The sequence below is a fragment of the Salvia splendens genome, chromosome 19 (genome assembly GCF_004379255.2).
Source record: "Salvia splendens isolate huo1 chromosome 19, SspV2, whole genome shotgun sequence".
NCBI classification, from domain to species: domain Eukaryota; kingdom Viridiplantae; phylum Streptophyta; class Magnoliopsida; order Lamiales; family Lamiaceae; genus Salvia; species Salvia splendens.
The window spans coordinates 2,337,452-2,356,297 of record NC_056050.1 but is presented as its reverse complement, the minus strand read 5'-3'; the positions used below and the strand labels follow the sequence as shown (position 1 = coordinate 2,356,297).

The window sequence follows — 18,846 nt, the reverse complement described above, 5'->3', positions numbered from 1 at the left end:
CTTGTATAAGTTTGGAAAATCCATCGGAAAAGGTTATGTAACCGATGGGCTTTTCAAGCTTAGTGTAGCAACTCGAAGTGTTGCGAAGCCATTGGCCAATAAGAATAAAGCATCTACTTCCTCTTATTTGATTGAGTCTTCAAATTTGTGGCATTGTAGATTGGGACATGTAAATTCAAAAGCCATTAAAAGATTAGTAAATTTAGATTTACTAAAGGCTAATGAATTGGATATCCAAGATAAATGTGAAATTTGTCTTGAAGCAAAAATGACTAAGTTGCCGTTTCACTCGGTTGAACGAAGCACAAAACCCCTTGAATTAATTCACACGGATGTATGTGATTTAAAGATGTTGCAAACTAGAGGTGGTAAAAAGTACTTTATCACTTTCATAGATGATTGCACAAGATATTGCTACATTTATCTTTTAAGAAGCAAAGATGAAGCAATAGAGGCGTTCAAAAATTATAAGAACGAAGTTGAGAATCAACTTGGTTGTAAAATCAAAATGATTCGAAGCGATAGAGGAGGCGAATATGTAGCCCCGTTTGAGGAGTTATGCAACGCAAGTGGTATAATTCATCAAACAACTGCTCCATATTCACCACAATCCAATGGTGTTGCAGAACGCAAGAATCGAACTCTAAAAGAGATGATGAATGCACTGCTACTCAGTTCAGGATTACCACATAACATGTGGGGGGAAGCTGTTTTGACAGCAAACTATATCTTGAATAAAATCCCTCTCAAAGGAAAAGATGTTACTCCTTATGAGTTGTGGAAGGGAAGGAAGCCATCCTACAAATACCTCAAAGTGTGGGGGTGTTTGGCAAAGGTGATGGTTCCTCCGCCCAAAGAAGTTACAATCGGACCTAAGACGGTTGATTGCATCTTCATTGGATATGCACTTAACAGTAGTGCATATCGATTTGTTGTTCACAAGTCTGAAATATCGACTATCACAGTAGGAACAACAATTGAGTCGAGGAATGCTGTATTTCTCGAAAATACCTTTCCTTGCAAAGATAAGGAAAAAGTATCAACCAATTCTGAGACAAGAATTGAAGAAGCCACTAGTTCTAAACAAGTGGAAGAAGAAGCCACTAGTTCTAAATCAACAGATGCGGAACCTGAATCGCGCAAGCGTGCAAGGCCCGATCCAAAAGATACAGTACTAAGACGTGGTAATAGAGTCAGAACACCAAAAACTTTTGGTCCTGACTACATTGCTTTCATGTTGGATGAAGAACCAACATCGATAAAAGTAGCCTTTGCTGGCCCAGACGGGCTGCATTGGAGAGAAGCTGTTCAAAGCGAAATTGATTCAATTTTGCTAAACCACACATGGGTGTTGGTTGATTTGCCCGAAGGTGCTAAACCTTTAGGATGCAAATGGGTTCTTAAAAGAAAGTTTAAGGCCGATGGAACAGTTGATAAGTATAAAGCCCGATTAGTAGTAAAGGGTTTTAAACAAAAAGAAGGACATGACTTCTTCGATACCTATTCACCTGTAACAAGGATTACATCTATCCGGGTGCTTCTCGCTATTGCTGCATTGCACAATCTCGAGATTCATCAAATGGATGTAAAGACCGCGTTTCTGAATGGTGAACTAGAAGACGAAATCTACATGGAACAACCCGAAGGGTTTGTAGTACCTGGACAAGAGAAAAAGGTATGCAAGCTCGTGAAATCCCTATATGGATTGAAACAAGCGCCATTGCAATGGCACTTGAAGTTTGATAATGTGATGTTATCAAATGGGTTTAAAATCAACGAGTGCGACAAATGTGTCTACATCAAGAGCACTAATAACGGTCATGTTATAGTGTGTCTCTACGTTGATGATATGTTAATCTTGGGTAGCAACACTCAAGTAATTAACGATACAAAGGCCATGTTAAAGAGAAACTTTGACATGAAAGACATGGGTCTAGCCGATGTAATTCTTGGAATGAAGATTCTAAGAACGAATGATGGAATCATCTTAACACAATCACATTATGTTGAGAAGATATTGAATAAATTCAAAGCCTATGATGGCGCGCCGGTTAAGACTCCAATTGAACTCGACGTTCACTTGAGCAAAAACAAAGGCGAGCCCGTTGCACAAGAAGAGTATGCACGGGTCATCGGGTGCATTATGTACTTGACTAATTGCACTCGACCTGACATTGCTTGTGCCGTGAACAAGTTAAGTCGTTACACGAGCAATCCAAGCAAAGAGCATTGGAGAGCTCTTGTGAGGGTTTTGAGATATTTAAAACACACTCAAAATCTTGGGCTACACTTCTCGAGATACCCCCCGGTGCTTGAAGGGTACTGTGATGCCAATTGGATATCCGATAATAGAGACTCACTTTCAACAAGTGGATATGTCTTTACTATTGGGGGTGGTGCTGTATCGTGGAAATCCACAAAACAGACCTGTATAGCCCGATCAACAATGGAATCGGAGTTCATTGCCTTGGATAAGGCTGGTGAGGAAGCCGAGTGGCTTAAGAACTTCCTTGAAGACATTCCATGTTGGTCTAAGCCAGTGCCACCAGTGCTGATTCACTGCGATAGCCAAGCGGCTATTGGAAGGGCAAACAATGGTTTCTATAACGGTAAGTCTCGACATATACGTCGACGACATAACACCGTGAGACATTTGATCACAACAGGGGTGATTACAATTGACTATGTGAAGTCAATAGATAATCTAGCGGATCCGCTAACCAAAGGGTTAAACCGTGATCAAATGAATAAGTTGCTAGAGGGAATGGGTTTGAAATCCACAAACTAAAGAATTGTCATAGTGGTAACCCAACCATGATGACTGCAGATCCCAAGAACTTGGTTCAAAGGGACAACTAAGCTATGAGAGTTCATGGAAAAACACTCAAACTATATCTATTCCCTAGAGAGCAATAGAGTGTTGGAGAACTTGCCTCGTGGTAAAGGCTAAGTCTATGACTTTTAATGGTTCTTAAGGATCTCAAAGAGATGGAATTCTCAAAGAGACCAAGTATGGCAAGGTACTTGACTAAGAATCACCTACGTAAGTGCGAAGTGTGGTCGCTTCATAAAAAACGCACTTATGAATCCAAAGTGGTGTCCAAGACCGCAATGGACACAAAACGTGAGAACGGATGAGGTTGAGGTGTTTAAGTGTTAACACCATTGTCTCGGTGCACGCCGTGGGGGATTAGTTCAAAGCATCGCGCTACTAAGCCGCCTGTGTATCCGATGGTGTCGACTATGGAGGGTTCAAAGTCAACAACTACCTATCCTTATGCTTATATACCTCGCGAGGGTTGAGCTTGCGTCTGCATGCATATGCATTCGGCTATTTCCACTCATGTGGGGGATTGTAAAAAATCATGGATTAAATATGCCCGGTCAATGGATTTTGACCAAATAATAAATGTGACGAGACATTTAATTTTGTGAAATTAAATGACATAGCGTCGATCTACATTTTACGTAGGTAAATGTAGTATATTCACTTTCTCAAATCCGATTTCCGGTGAGTGAGAAATAGTGGATTAAAGTTGGGCATAATTAGCTTTTAATTAAAGCTTGGAGATGGAGCTTAGGGAATAATTAACTAGTGTTAATTATCCCACATTGGAGGATTAACACATCTTTAATGTGTATAAATTAAGTGACTTTATGTTACTTAATAATTATAGTGGACCAAGATGGGTGAAAGAGCCCACACGCGCGCACACGCGCGCGCCGCCGCCGCCCGCCCGCCCGAGCCCGAGCCCGTGCCCGTGCCCGTGCACGTGCTCGTGCTCGTGCTCGTGGTCGCGGGCGCGGGCCGCGGGCCTCGGGCCTCGGGCCTCGGGCCCGGGCCCGATCCCGATCCCGATCCCGATCTCGATCCCGATCCCGATCTTGATCTTGGACTTGGATCTTGGCAATTGGTCTTTGGGTGGTCTTTGGGCTTGGTGCTTGGCCCAAACTATTCTTTTTGGACCACCGCCGAGTCAGCAATCCAAGTGGCTTGACACGTCGTCAAGCGAGGCACAGTCACGGTTGCCACGTGAGAAATCCACACGCTCCACACACGGATGGCACACTCCTGCCACACGTCTGTAACCGACGTCGGTTACGAATTGCCATGATGACAGCCATCATGGCTGTTGACCCCCTGCAGTGGACTGAGCCTATAAATAGGCCAGCCATTCCATGCATCACTACACAATTCAAAAAAGCATTCTGCATCATAAGCTCTCTCCCTCTCCCTGCATAGTTTTTTCTGTCGAAGCTCTGCCCTCTCCTCCATCCAGTTCGCCGGAGCTCTGTTGATTGCGGTGCTGCATCAATAGAGACGTAGCCGTTTTACCTTTGGGGACGACACGCCAAACCGAAGAGCACTACCGGGGCGTATCTCGTCTTGCGGGAAGAGGCCTCCTCGACTCGGCTAATCACACTGGTTTAGTAGTTTCGATTATACGTTGTATTTTTAAGTTCAGTTCTTCCTTTCCTTTCTTTTGGGTTGTATTACGCCCGGTAGTTATCTTTGTAATCCGAGAAACCAACATAGACAAAGTCAACAATTATAGCTGTAGGTATAAATTGTTACTAAAAATGGAAAGAGTGCAAATAACTTGGGATGTCCAGAAAGGAAATAAGTGTAAGTAGGGCGGGACGGAGGGAGTATTTCTTAAAAATAGTGGTCCGTGGACAGAAGGAGTAGCAAACAGACAGCATAATTTATGAAATTTGTCTGTAAAAGGTAAAATGGAAAAGACAGATAATAATAAAAATTATAAATAGAGAGAGAGAGGGGTAATGATGGTAGAGTAGAGTTGTAATGACAGCACTCCGCCACCAATGGCGCCTTTCGCGAGGCACTCTCCCTCTCTCTATCTTTCAAAATGAGTCTAAGTTTATTTACTTCAATTATTTTTTTATATCAAAATATAATTTCAATACTAAAATAGGAGTGTTTCATACTTTCATATGAAAGATTACCAACATGGAGTATCATTTTGGTATACAAAAATCAGAAGCTTGCATAAAAAGTAAAATTTCCATTCACAATTTTATAATATATTCTGTCATTTTAGATGTCGTAAACTCTTGATTAACCTTTTTTGCTAATGTACGTGAATGTGATATAATCTTTTATTCTGCTAACCAGAGTTCATTGCATGTTTTGCATGGATCGATATATTTTGAGGATGTATTACCCTAAATACATTAACAATAAACCAATTTATGTTTCAACAAACTAATTAATAAAAACATCTTACATTATGTCAAAATTGACTTACTGGTAAAATAGAATGGACGCCGCGTTTGATATTACTGCAAAGCTTAAATACATAATGTGTAGTACTTGGGTCATTAATAAAATGTAGTAATATGTTCAAATTATTAAAATAAAATAATGCGAAGTGACATGTTTAATGACCTCCATCTCCGTGATTCGGTGAAAAAGTGTGCCGATACATGTCCAAGAAGTGTGGTTATAGATGCCCTTTTCTCGTTATGCATTATTATGATTAGAGGTCAAAATAACTTTCCATGTCTATTAATAAATGTTACTATAATTAACCAATTTAGGATGTTTGTCCTATTAAATAGGATGTTTGTCCTATTAAATGTGTCAATCCGTTTTTACTAAAAGTATTTGGTTATCAAATCTCACATTCTGGTAATAAATTCAGACTCTCTCCGTCCCGCACTACTCGCACTTATTTCCTTTTTGGACGTCCCAAGTTACTTGTACTCTTTCCATTTTTAGTAAAAATTTTCACTTACAGCCGTCATTTTTGACTTTCCTATACACTAATTCCTTAATCTCCGTGCCGAAAAGGAAAGGGGCGAGTAGCCCGGGACGGAGGGAGTATTTATTTATAAAATTAATATATAAAAATATTATATTTTATTAATTAATTTATGTATATTTATTTATATTTCTTAAAATTAATGTTGCCATAAAGTAACGCCTTATATATTTGTCAGCAATGTGTGTACTCCATAGAAGTAAGTAGTACTATAATATTTTATTAAATGAACTGTTATTTAAGATAAAAATGACTGTAGACTGTAGTAGTATAAATTTCCATGCACTTATAATTAAATAATTAATGACTTGCTTGGACTCCAATTTCCAGACCAACATATTATTCTCCAATTTCCATATGTATATTTTTCTTGTCACACGTCTCAAAGCAGAATTCATCTCTTTCTTCATTTCGCGGAATTTCACACACATAAATGTACGTTTTTCAACCATTCAACACGTATGCATACACTTCATTCAAAGAAAAAAATTTGTATTTATTGAAAAAAAATATTTTTAATATACGTACGGAATAATTATTATAGAACACCATTTATTATTATTCCATAACAATCACACGTATTTTTACTCCCATATTTAATTAATATTTTTACTCCCATATTTCATTAATATTTTTACTCCCATATTTCATAGGAAGATCCGTATTTAAGTAGACGGTGGAGGATGGAGGAGTGGGATCCTCTCCTGTGCACTTGCATTCCTCACAACGTAATAAAATAATATATTTATTTGATTTATTTAATTTTATTTGATTTATTTTATTCTTTTGTATGTAACAGCAGGGGCTGTTGTGCAGTAGGATCCCCATCCAGAGGATGAATCTCGAAATCTGACGGTCAGGAAATATCAATAAGCTTCCAAAAACCCCTTTACCAAAAATTCGCTACAGTAGAATCCAATGCGCACTTGTACTTCCCCCTTTATGAGTTGTACCACGCCGTATAGCTGAACAAACCCACACTGCCATGGAAATTTCTCCCCTCTCTCCCTAGAAAAAGAGATGCAATTGCCGCGGGCGGAGGAGCATTCTTCTTCTTCTTCTGCTGCGGACGCGCTTTGACCAATGGGCTGCAGCGCGTCGAAGGAGGACGACCTGCCGCTCGTAATCCGCTGCCGCGAGCGGCGCGAGCTCGTGCGCGCCGCCGCCAACCACCGCTACGCCCTCGCCGCCGCCCACGTCTCCTACTTCCGCTCGCTCAAGGAGGTCGGCGACGCGCTACGGAAGTTCGTCGACGAGGAGCTCATCACCTCGACGTCGTCGTCGTCGTCCTTCTCCTCGCCGTCGCTCACCCTGTCCCCGAGCTCGAAGAAGAACCGCGGCAATGGCGCCGAATCTCCCCTGCATTTGCACAGCGGAGACGAATCCGAGTCGCATTTGAATCTATCGGATTCCTCCGATGAGGAAGATGACGACTCCGAAGATCACAATCACCTTCACCACGGCGGATTCGATGGCAACGAAGCGCGGCAGCATCATCAACACGGCAATCACGCGGGAGAGAGAGCTAGGAATTTGAATAACGAGGATGCATTTTATCCCTCTCGTTTCCCACACGACACTTACAGTGGATATAGTAACGGTTTTTTAAGTGATCCGTTCGCGAATCCGAATCCGAATCCGTATGCGTATCCGAATCCGTATCAGTTCCCGATGCCACAGCGCGAGCCCTATCCGGATCCGTGGAATCAGCCGCCTGCGGCCGCGGAGGCGCAGTCATGGTTTTTCTCGGGTAACCCTAACGTGTACTACATGAAGAAATCAGCTCCGGCGGCTAAAACAGTGGTTCAGGATCCGCCGAGTTACGGATACTCCGATTCGTACTGGAATTCTCCGGCGGGGTATGGTGGTAATTACGGCTATAATCCGGCGGGTTCGCCTCTGAGGATGGATGATAGGGAAATTGGGAGTGGGAAATCGGAGAAGGAGCCACCGCCTCCGCCTTCGCCCAAGGTTTCGGCGTGGGATTTCTTTGATCCGTTCAATGCGGCTGAAATCGGGTACGGTAGCTATTACTCAGGAGGCGGGTATGGTTACGGGTCGAATTACAGCAGCCCGGATTCGACGGAGGTGAGGGAGAGAGAGGGGATACCTGAATTGGAGGAGGAAACTGAGAGTGAAGTGTATAAGGAGGCTCTTAATGGGGGCAAATTGAGTTCTGCTGGGAGCAGTCCTCACTCTAGGGCGGCGCGGAGAGATAACCAGACGAGTTCAAGATCAGTGCCGAAGCATAGGAGTGAGAATGGTAATTTGAGATCAAAGCTGCCGCAGAGAAGTGAGTTTAGCTCAAGGTTGCATAGAGGTGAGGATAGTTCAAGATCAGTGCCATCTAGCAAAAGCAAGGGCAGTTCTAGATCAGCTTCACTATACAAGATTGATAGTAGTTCGACGTCTGTCCCTTCTTGGAGTAGTGAGGAGAGTGAGAGACCATCCATGCAAATGCATAACGATGGGAACCACCATCCCAAGCCATCAGTGGCTTCGCATTATGGAGAGGAGAGTGTGAAGCCATCAATGCCAACAACTCCACATGGTGAGGGGGCATCGTGGGTAGGTGGAGAAACCGCTTCGATTAGTTTAACGCATGAGAAAAGCAGCTCGGATCATATAGTGGTGAAGAGTGTGGATGAGGGTGCTGGCAAGAAGAAAGGGGTGACATTTGATGTGGAGGAGACGTCAAAGCAGGATGGTGATTCTTCAAAGTTTAGTAGTGTTACTTTGTCGTCACCTCGTGGCACAAGGGATCTGAGGGAAGTTGTTGCTGAGATTAGGGATGATTTTGAGACAGCTTCTAGTTATGGGAAAGAGGTGGCCATGATGCTTGAAGTTGGGAAGCTGCCTTATCAGCCTAGATTTCTAAAAGGTGTCATTTTCTGCTTATACAATTCAATTTTTCTGTTTTCTACTTCATAATCTTATATCGTATCATTCTGCTGAACATTTCCTTCATAAATCTCAAGATTCATGACTAGCTGTTGATTCCATTTGCTTGTTGTTATCATTCCTAGAATTTTGTATCCGACTGAAGCTGCTGCGGCTAATTCACTGTACATAAAATATTCGTAATATATAGATGGGCACAATCTGAATCTACATCCTCGTTTCTGAAGTGTATGAACTGCCAAATTTCATGTCCTGCTAGTAGTTCATACATGTGGACAGCCATTCACATATTGCTAATAGAGATTATGTTTTTATTGGACTCCTTGACGTTTTCCTATGAATTACTTTGCGTTCTTTCTGTGCAATATCGCAGTGTTGTTGTAACTACTGAGATTGCTATTTTGACAATGGCGCTGCCCCTCTTTTATCTATTAAAAACTTGTGTGCTGTAGTTTTTTTTTTGTTTCTATGTTCCTGTGTTTGTCAATGTAAACTGTAATTTATTGATTCTATGGAGTAGTAATATTTTAGATTAACACCTTCCTTCTTTTGGTCATGCTGACTGCTTTGTTGAAAACTAATTAGTACTTTTACAGTAATGATGTCCCGAATATTGTATCTCATACACCCGTCGACGACGTTGTGGGATTCCCCCTCAAAGGAATCTGCAAAGTTAGCTTCCAGCACAATGAAGATGGCAAAATCTTACTTTGAAGATGTTGGGAATGATGTAGACTCAATGGCTTGTAACCTCTCGTCTACTATGGATAAGCTATATGCTTGGGAGAAGAAGTTATGCAAAGAAGTAAAGGTAATATCATTTTGGTTTCTTGATTGCTACTGGAAGATTAATTACTCCCCTTCATTAACTATTTTAGCTTGGTAAGAGAAAAGGAAAGACTTCTCAAATAAATTGATTCACGAGATGTAAAACTAAACTAAAGACTATGTTCCAGTTCCACACATGCGAAACTGGCGACTGCTTCTTATTAATTATATTTTCAGTTTCACCTTTAAATTCATTTTAAGCCCTGTCTTGCAATTCAATCTTGCTGAGTTTTGATAGGTTATTACTTTTATAGGATGAAGAAAGAATCCGGACCATGTATGAGAAGCAGCACAAGAGGTTAAAAACCTTAGATGAGGAAGGAGCCGAAGCTCGAAAGATGGATGCTGCTCGGGCATCTATCAGAAGATTACTTACAAAGCTTGATGTTAGTGTCAAAGCGATTGATTCCATTTCAAGCAGAATACACAAGCTTAGAGATGAAGAATTGCAGCCCCAGCTTGCTGAATTAGTTCATGGGTATGAATATGATACAGTGATATTGACATAGCTATTGCACAAACTGATGCACTCAAATCTTACCTTATTTGCCTAAGATGTTTTCAAATGCTTTTTCTCTTAACATACACCATTGCTGATAACAGTACGCTATTTCAGAGTGTGCAATTCATTCCCATCAAGATATTTATTTAAATTCGGCTTTTGATCAGAAGGTGATTTGAAATCATTTGTTTGCTTTTTTGTTCGTGCTTACTATTTAACACGACGAAAATTTACTAGCTCTTCAATAAATGCTTTATTCATTTGATATATGGTGCCATTCCAAAATTGGTTTCTTCCTCGATCTCAATTTCTACTCTATTTCCGTTATATTTCAGTCGTAATTTTTGATGCCTCAGATCTTTTACAGTGTACTTGTTGTGAGGAAGTGTTGCATTAAATTGGTTTTTCATTTTGCAAACAGGACCTGTTGTTTTATCCCTTTTTGCTGCAAGAAATCCATTTTTATGAACTTTATGATGTGATATACAGGCTTACCAGAATGTGGAAGGCAATGCTTAAGTGCCATCAAAAGCAGTTCCAAGCTGTAATGGAGAGTAGAATGCGGAGGCTTAAATTAAATATTGATCAGCAGGCAGATTCAGGCTCACGGGCTGCTACTGAGCTTGAAAGGGAGCTTCGTATATGGTGTGGACGTTTTAATGATTGGATTCGCTTTCAAAGGTCTTATGTTGAGTCCTTGAACGAGTGGCTTATTCGCTGTCTTCAGTATGAACCAGAAGAGACCCCAGATGGACCCATTCCCTATTCCCCAGGAAGGTTTGGAGCTCCTCCCATCTTCGTCATTTGCAACGATTGGCACCAGGCAATGGAAGCCATCTCTGAGTCGAGGGTGGCAAGTGCCATGAATTCTTTTGCGTCAAGCTTACACCAGCTATGGGAAAAACAAGATGACGAGGGGCGTCAAAGGCTGAAAGCAGAGTATCTTTCAAAGGATTACGAGAAACACCTGAGAGCAAATCGTATGGAGAGGGGGAAAATAGATCGAGATCAAGATGCAATATCAGTGTTCCCATCGGATAATAATAGTGGGGTGTCGGCTCTGGATGACCTGAAGGTGGACTTGGATTCCATGAAACACAAATTGACCGAAGAGAGGCTGAAGCACAAGGATGCTATGAAATTGGTGCATGACGCAGCTGCTGGCAGTTTAAAGGGCGGTCTAGTCCCGATTTTCAAGGCCTTGGAGATCTTCACTTCAGAAGCTGTCAAAGCTCATGAACATGTCAGAGTGAAGCAACCCGGGAAGGCCACTTGACAAAGGCGCTCCAGGCCTATAGCCAGTTGGTGTTCCTGTTCAAGCCAGTCGGTGAAGGAAACATGTAAATTGTTCAGTTGTTGCAGAAGCAGACGAGATGGAAGAATTTTGTAGCCAAATTTGTTTTAGGCAACTAGTTTTAGTCAGGGGCGTGCTAGCTGGAGCTCGTGCTGGTAGTAAAGATCGATAATGGGAGAATTCGTGACTATTCGTGGAGACCCGCAGATGTGTATCAGTTGCGGTACGCCCTTTTGTAGCCAAGGAGTATAGTTTTGTACAGAGATTTCATTTATTTATTGATTGCTGGGTTCTTTTATTAAATCTAGCTGGTTTCAGGCTATAATTGCATCATGCTGTCATTTATATCATTTAACTATGCAATTAGTTATTAAAATGTCTTCATATTGTTCATCTGGAAAAATGGAAATCCTTTTTTATGAAATAAAAAGAGAAAATCGCATTTCCCTTGACACGATATATGAATAGAATGTTCAAAGTTTTATTATGACCATTTCGTCTATTTTTGGCCTCATTTAGGCCATCCACAACGCTGTTTCTATACCGTTCCTTAAACCACTATTTGAGGGCCCCACTGTACTTTTTTACTCCATTCATTAACTAAGGAACAAAACCTGCAACCCTCCGTTCCTTAACCGTTCCTTAAATTACTATTCATTCAATTTCATTTTTTTTATTTCCAACCCAATTCAATTTAAATAAACACACTTTAATAAAAAAACAAACACACTTTATTAAAAAACACACAATATTAAAAAAATTTAAACTTTTAGAAAAATAAAAAGCACACAATTAAAATCCTAAAAAAATAAAAAGCACACAATTAAAATCCTAAAAAATAAAAGTACACAATTTTAATAATTTCATCCGCCAAAATTTGCCCAAATGTGCTCAATTAGATCCTGTTGGAGTTGGGTGTGGGCACTAGAGTCGCGTGTCCTTGCACAAATAGATAACCGTTCTTGTATAGACGGATGCGTTCCACTTTGAGGCGGACTATTTGCGGTTGAGCTTCCGGGGGATTCGTCGTCGAACCAATTTCCCGCCTCAGGTCCTTCGTCTTGGACAATCATGTTGTGCAAGATTATGCACGTATACATGATGTCGATCATGTTTTCCATGAACCACGTACGAGCCGGGGCTTTGATGATGTTGAAGCGCGCTTGGAGAACCCCGAACGCCCTCTCCACATCCTTGCGAGCAGCCTCCTGGTTACGATGGATGTACGTACGGGAGCGTCGTTGGGGCGGCGCGACTTCTTCGGCCTCCCGTCGTCGATCTTCTTCAAGTGATTGTTGCAATATCTGACGCATTTGTTCAAAAGGATCCATTAGTTTGATTAAATTTGGGAGAAGGAAAGCAGAGTTGATTTGAGATGAAAATTGGGGTGGAAATAGAGGGGAATAGATGTGTGTTTGTGATTGAAATGAGTATGAAATAGGAGTATTTATAGAGTAAATAAATAAAAAAAATACAAAACGGATATAAAAAAACGGTCACATTACCGTTGCAAAATTTTTTTTAATTAAATTCGAATTTTTTAAAAAAAATTGAATTATTGCGTCACCGGGACGAAGCCCACTCGCGGGGCAGCGAGTGGGCTTCACGCGTCGAATGGGAGGCCGCCACGTCGCCTCGGCGCGTGGCGGAACGTTTCGTTCCGCGTTCCTCCGGAACAGAACGCGGCACGGTATGGGAACGGAATGGCGACGGAACGAGGCCTGCAACACGTGCCGCCGCGGAACCGTTCCGCCGGAACGGCATAGGAACCGCAACGGCACAGCGTTGCGGGTGCCCTTACCGTATTTTAACCTATAATAGTAAAAATGAGAAATCTTATGGATCATTGTACATTTTAACCTTATGAATTAAATAAGTTGCACTAAACAGTAAACTATATTAAATGCATTATTAAAGCAGTAATAAATAATGGTACTATACTCTATTTATTAAACTTAATAGCATCGTTCGTTACGAAAGGAGAAATTTGTATATTAACATACTATAAAGTCACAGTCACATTTATAAAATCTCGTGAACCTTAAATCCTTATAAAAACCCCAAATCCCAACGCGTGGCTCCGGCTCCGGCTCCTCCTCACGAGCTAGTAACGGAATTTGAGACGAATTTTCTTCCAGCTGAGATCTACAATAGCCATGGCGTCATCCAATTTCTGGATGCCATTGTTGCTGATCGCCTTCGCCTTCGCCGCAACCATCTCCACTGCCGAGGAATCGGAGTCCAAAGAGTTTGTGGTGACGTTAGACCACTCCAATTTCACTGAATTCGTCGCCAAGCACAAGTTCGTCGTCGTCGAGTTTTACGCGCCTTGGTACCTCATCTCTGCTTTCGAATTTCATTTTCCGCCTCAATTTATTCTGGATTGAGGCATTTGCATCTATTTTAGTATTTTACCTGTTTTGCATATTCGATGGATTTGATTAGTGTATGGAACTATACTTGATGTGCGTGTTTCCTAGTCAAAACTTTGACGGATATGGTGAATTATTTGATTGTATTGCTAGTACTGATCGTATTTACTTGTTTTGCATTAATATGTCCAGAAACTGTGTTTCGTCGTTTGTTTCAGTACTAAATCTGCATATTGAGAAATTCAGTGTGATGGCTGCTATCGATCTTCTGTTTTAACGAATTAATTTATTGGATTCTCCCACTGATATTTGGATATGTTGTTACAGGTGTGGTCACTGCAAGAAACTTGCTCCAGAGGTGTGAATCTATTGATTATCTTTTGAAATAAACTTTGTGCTTATAACTAGAAAGTGTTACGTAAAGTGCTGTTTCCACCTTGGCATATATTGTTGAACTTACAGTATGAAAAAGCTGCTTCTGTTCTAAGCACAAGTGATCCTCCGGTTGTCTTAGCAAAAGTTGACGCAAACGAAGAGCAAAATAAGGCCATATCTAATGAGTTCGAGGTCAGAGGTTTCCCCACAATCAAAATACTGAGGTATGGTGGTAGTGTTGTTCAAGAATACAAAGGACCTCGAGAAGCGGAAGGAATTGTAACCTATTTGAAAAAACAAAGTGGTCCTGCAACTTTTGAGATTAAAGCCCCAGAAGAAGCCAATTCTATAATTAATGACAATAAGATTCTTGTTGTGAGTTCCCCATTCCTCTCTCTCTCTCTCTCTGATGCATGTACGTATGATCGACACTAAGATATCTGCTGTGATTTATAGGTTGGTGTATTCCCTGAATTTTCGGGAGAGAAGTTTGAGAATTTCACCACTTTAGCCGAGAGGTTGCGTGCTGACTATGAGTTTGGTCACACTTTGGCTGCCAAAGTTCTTCCTCGTGGGGACTCATCTGCTACAGGGCCTCTTGTTAGATTATTGAAGCCTTTTGATGAACTCTTTGTAGACTTCGAGGTATACATCTCTTGCAATTTGGCTCCCCTGGCATAATCATGTGACCACCTATATATTTCTCACCCCTAAAATATACTTATATAATTTATCATCTTCTTAACTTGAACATAAACTTCTTGCAGGAATTTGATGTTGATGCTTTAGTGAAATTTGTTGAAGAAACTAGTACTCCAACTGTAACTCTCTTCAACAAGGACCCAAAGAACCATCCTTTTGTTATTAAATACTTCAACTTCCCCAATGCCAAGGTTCAGTACAATTTACTTTTTCAGTTTTTTCTTCCTCAAACCAATATATATTCTATGCAGACTGCAGTAACTGTGCTACAAAAAGAGGCTAAAAAAAGTGCATCTAGCTATTGAAAAAATATTTCATTTTCGAATTTAGAGGAATGTGGGTACAATGGGTTCTTTAGAAGCTAAAATTTCTTATAAGAGCAATTTTGATAGTCTTTATCTTCTGTTGTTTCTCAAACACAGGATATTATGAGTCAGTAATGCTATTGGTGTTTCTTAATTTTCTTTTCCTTGCTTTTCTTATACGTTTCATGATCTGCAATTACTAAATGCATCTCCATCATTTCTAGGCTTATGCTTGGTGGTTCCGTGGTTATTTTTTTCAGGAAACACCCACCATATTCTACACTTTATTTTTCACTGTAACTCTATCATTTTATGTTTATCTACTCATATTGGAATATTTCCGTTCCTACATTTTTTGGCTGCCTGTCCTTTTATATTCTCCCTCGTGTTTTAATTATTTTGTTATGAAATGCTTAATGGTTTAGCGTTTTTTGTAAAGTGAGGGTCATTTCAATAGGCTTTTATATTGCCAGGCAATGTTGTTTCTAAACTTCACCACTGAACACTTTGACGCATTCAAGTCAAAGTATCACGAAGCAGCTCAGCTTTACAAGGGAAAAGACTTGAATTTTCTAATGGGTGATGTTGAGGCTAGTCAAGGTGCCTTCCAGGTCAGTGCCTATTTATGCTTTCTAATTGATATTTCTAAATGTATGACACCACCTGCTGATGATTGTTTTTTACCCTTTGAAAAGTACTTTGGCATTAAGGATGAGCAAGTCCCAGTCATCATTATCCAGACAAATGATGGAGAGAAATTCCTAAAACCAAATGTTGAGCCTGATCAGATTGCATCATGGGTGAAGGACTTTAAGGTGATACTACCTACATAGTTTACTTTTTTCAGGGGTGTTAAGAAGCTTGTTTATTAAATTATGAATTGCCTCAGGCTCTAACCTTTTCCCTCATTTGTGATATCAGATATGCCATTTCATTGTTTAATGATATGCATGATTAATGAGGCAATTGATGGATATACGTCTTTTTAGTGCAGCAGGAAAATAGTTTTATTGCAGCCTTTGTAAATAAACTAATTGTGTCATGTTATTTTCCATGTGAAGGATGGGAAGGTGAAACCTTATAAGAAGTCGGAGCCCATTCCCGAAGTTAACAATGAACCTGTTAAGGTGGTAGTGGCTGATACCCTGCAGGACATGGTTTTCAATTCTGGCAAAAATGGTATTTATCTTCCTACACTTTGAAATTGTCTTCATGTTAACTCTTTGTGAGCTCATTCTGGTTGTAACATTTTTACAGCTGTTTCTCAGTTTACTCCCTGATTTTCATCTGCTTGCTACATTTGATTAGTGCACATTTTCAACTGTGCCTGCCATTTATCAAACTCGTTTTGAAGCAAGCACTATGTTTTATGCAGTTCTGATAGAGTTCTATGCACCATGGTGTGGACACTGCAAAAAGTTGGCTCCAATCGTGGACGAAGTGGCTCTCTCGTTTGAAAATGATGCTGATGTTCTGATCGCAAAGCTAGTAAGATTTACTTATCAGTCTATAACTCATTCTCTTAGTTATTATCATCCATACCATGTTTCCCTTCACTTCATGAGAATAATCTATGGTGAAAGGAAATAATGAGTTGTTAAATTGGACCTTTTCACTTAGTGATTGTACCAATTATTGTAAAACCGCAGAGAACCAATATTGCTAACAAAGAATGCTATATTCCATCTAATTACTGTTGTTACATTTCTGCTTTGCTTCCATTGACTGTGAGTAAAATATCTTGAATCTTTTGAGTAATGCCAGTTTAATTAGAACCGGTTTACCTTTACCTTTCGGGATATTGCAATTGTGGTTTTCATTAGTTCATCTGCTGCTGGTGATTTTTAGGATGCAACTGCAAATGATCTTCCACCAGGGACTTTCGATGTGAAAGGTTACCCGACACTATATTTTAGGTCATCAACCGGAAACCTGCTGCAGTATGATGGAGACAGGACTAAGGATGACATAATTGAGTTCATCAAGAAGCACCGAGCAGCTGCAGCTGTGAAACCGGAGTCGAGAAATGATGAACTCTGAAGAAGGTAAATGGATTTTCTCCTGTGATGCTACTTCCATTTACCTTTCTTTGAAGTAAAAGGAGTTGCTGTCACTAATATTCGCATTTCATTTGTTTCTAGGTAGGAAAACGCCATTCTCGGTCTTGAAATGATTCAGATGATAGCGACGAGCTTAATCACACGGCAGTGGATTGCTGGAGTCTACTGAAATCCTGTACCTGCTTCTCCCCTCTCTGCTGTGCTGATATTGGCTGTAACTCTAATCTGGAGCGCGTTTTCTGTTTGCAACCGGTCGTTCAGACAGTTTTGATTTCAGAAATATTTGTCGTAGGTTTGCAGAGTGATTTTGGTAACTTAATTTTCGGATTAGATAGTCTACTTTGATGTTGGTTGCCAAATACTTGAGTTCGGTTCTTTTATCGTTAGATGGAAAATTGAAAGTACTAGTACTTTTTAGAGTAAAGTTAGTGATATTATTTTGCCGGAAAAAATTTAATTTTTTGTAAGTTCCATGATATTAGGGCTAATATCCTATCAAACTTTTTACATATTTGCTAAATCTGCACAAAATAATAAAAAATATCAAAAGAACCCTCTAGCTAATAAGTTTGTCAGTGATCATAATATGTGCGGTATCCACAACTTCCGGAATCAACTCTAGGATTATTTCGATAATGGTTATATAGATGTCCATGCTACTATACATACCCTATAAGTTGCATATAAAATAAGTATTAAAATGTATAATACTAGTAATTATGTATCGAAATATTGATATGTTCTATGCGTCATCAATCATAATCTGGATCAATATGCTCTATGCAGTTTCTATACAAACGTAGCTTGTCCATCCCTGACTTTTGCACGTTCTGAGTTCCATGTTTCTTTCCTTGTCTAACCTAACCTTTGTTCACAATACCTGATTTAAACAACGTCATATACATCATATGCAAGAAGTGTATCATCTCATGCTTCTTCCATAACACTACTAGATATGTGCACGGATACTGATACGGGTGATACCCCAATACCCCTAGTAACGGTGACTGACACTTCCGTGATCCAAACTACTAACGAGAACGGCGTGGCACGGACAGAAGAGAGCGTCGCAGAGGGAGTGCCGAGAAAGAAGGGACAGAGGGGTCAGATGTCGGTAGAGCTGAGAGGAGGAGACGGAAGACCGAAGAGGCAATCCAAGAAGCCTGTGACGTTTGGAGACTTTGTGTCTCGATAGTTTTACATTTTGCTATTTTAAACAATATTTATATTTTTGAACTTATTTAATTAATTTTATGAGTCGAGCGTAATTATAAGCTCCGTGCCGGGTTTTCTTGTTGGTTCTTTCCCGGTATGATCGAGTCGAACCAAACCTAGGGTCCATAGATATATAAATAGGGATTTTGCGAATGTTGATAGACAATCAATATATCAGAATTTCCTAATTTTCGTGCGTTTTCTTTTCCGCCAAGTTTCCTTCTCCACGGCCAAACCCTAGTTGGCGTGGGAATTGCGGTTGCTCGACGGAGATTTATTTCTGCGAACGGACCATCAGCCGGCGAACCTCTCGCCTCTGTTATCGTTGCGAGTTAATTCGTAACATTTTGGTGCTTTCATTCCGATCTCATGACGATTGAAGGTTCTTCAGTTCGAACCGATGCGGTCACCATGGTCACGACTGCTCCGGTGATTACCGTCGATCCGACGGCGATGATTGATCGCTTTGCGTCCCAACTTGAGAGGCTCTCAGCGACGGTGGGTCG

General features: G+C 40.5%; 2 protein-coding genes across 3 annotated transcripts; both read left to right on the top strand.

Annotated features, from left to right (window-relative positions):
• Positions 1-6,711: 6,711 nt before the first annotated feature.
• LOC121780308 (nitrate regulatory gene2 protein-like) lies at positions 6,712-11,644 on the top strand. Its single transcript, XM_042177867.1, has 4 exons — positions 6,712-8,667; positions 9,284-9,498; positions 9,770-9,993; positions 10,507-11,644. The coding sequence occupies exons 1-4, from the start codon at positions 6,870-6,872 to the stop codon at positions 11,291-11,293; spliced, it is 3,024 nt and encodes a 1,007-aa protein (XP_042033801.1). The 5' UTR covers positions 6,712-6,869; the 3' UTR covers positions 11,294-11,644.
• A 1,693-nt stretch (positions 11,645-13,337) lies between these two features.
• LOC121778379 (protein disulfide-isomerase-like) lies at positions 13,338-17,592 on the top strand. 2 transcript variants are annotated; one of them, XM_042175725.1, is made up of 11 exons: positions 13,338-13,643; positions 14,011-14,041; positions 14,146-14,433; positions 14,515-14,703; positions 14,826-14,951; positions 15,539-15,676; positions 15,761-15,880; positions 16,127-16,244; positions 16,441-16,553; positions 16,914-17,110; positions 17,211-17,592. In XM_042175725.1, the coding sequence occupies exons 1-10, from the start codon at positions 13,468-13,470 to the stop codon at positions 17,103-17,105; spliced, it is 1,491 nt and encodes a 496-aa protein (XP_042031659.1). In that variant the 5' UTR covers positions 13,338-13,467; the 3' UTR covers positions 17,106-17,110; positions 17,211-17,592. The 2 variants fall into 2 exon arrangements, with proteins under 2 accessions (XP_042031659.1, XP_042031658.1); XM_042175724.1 differs by having other exon boundaries at positions 13,339-13,643; positions 17,207-17,592.
• The last annotated feature ends 1,254 nt before the right edge of the window (positions 17,593-18,846 follow it).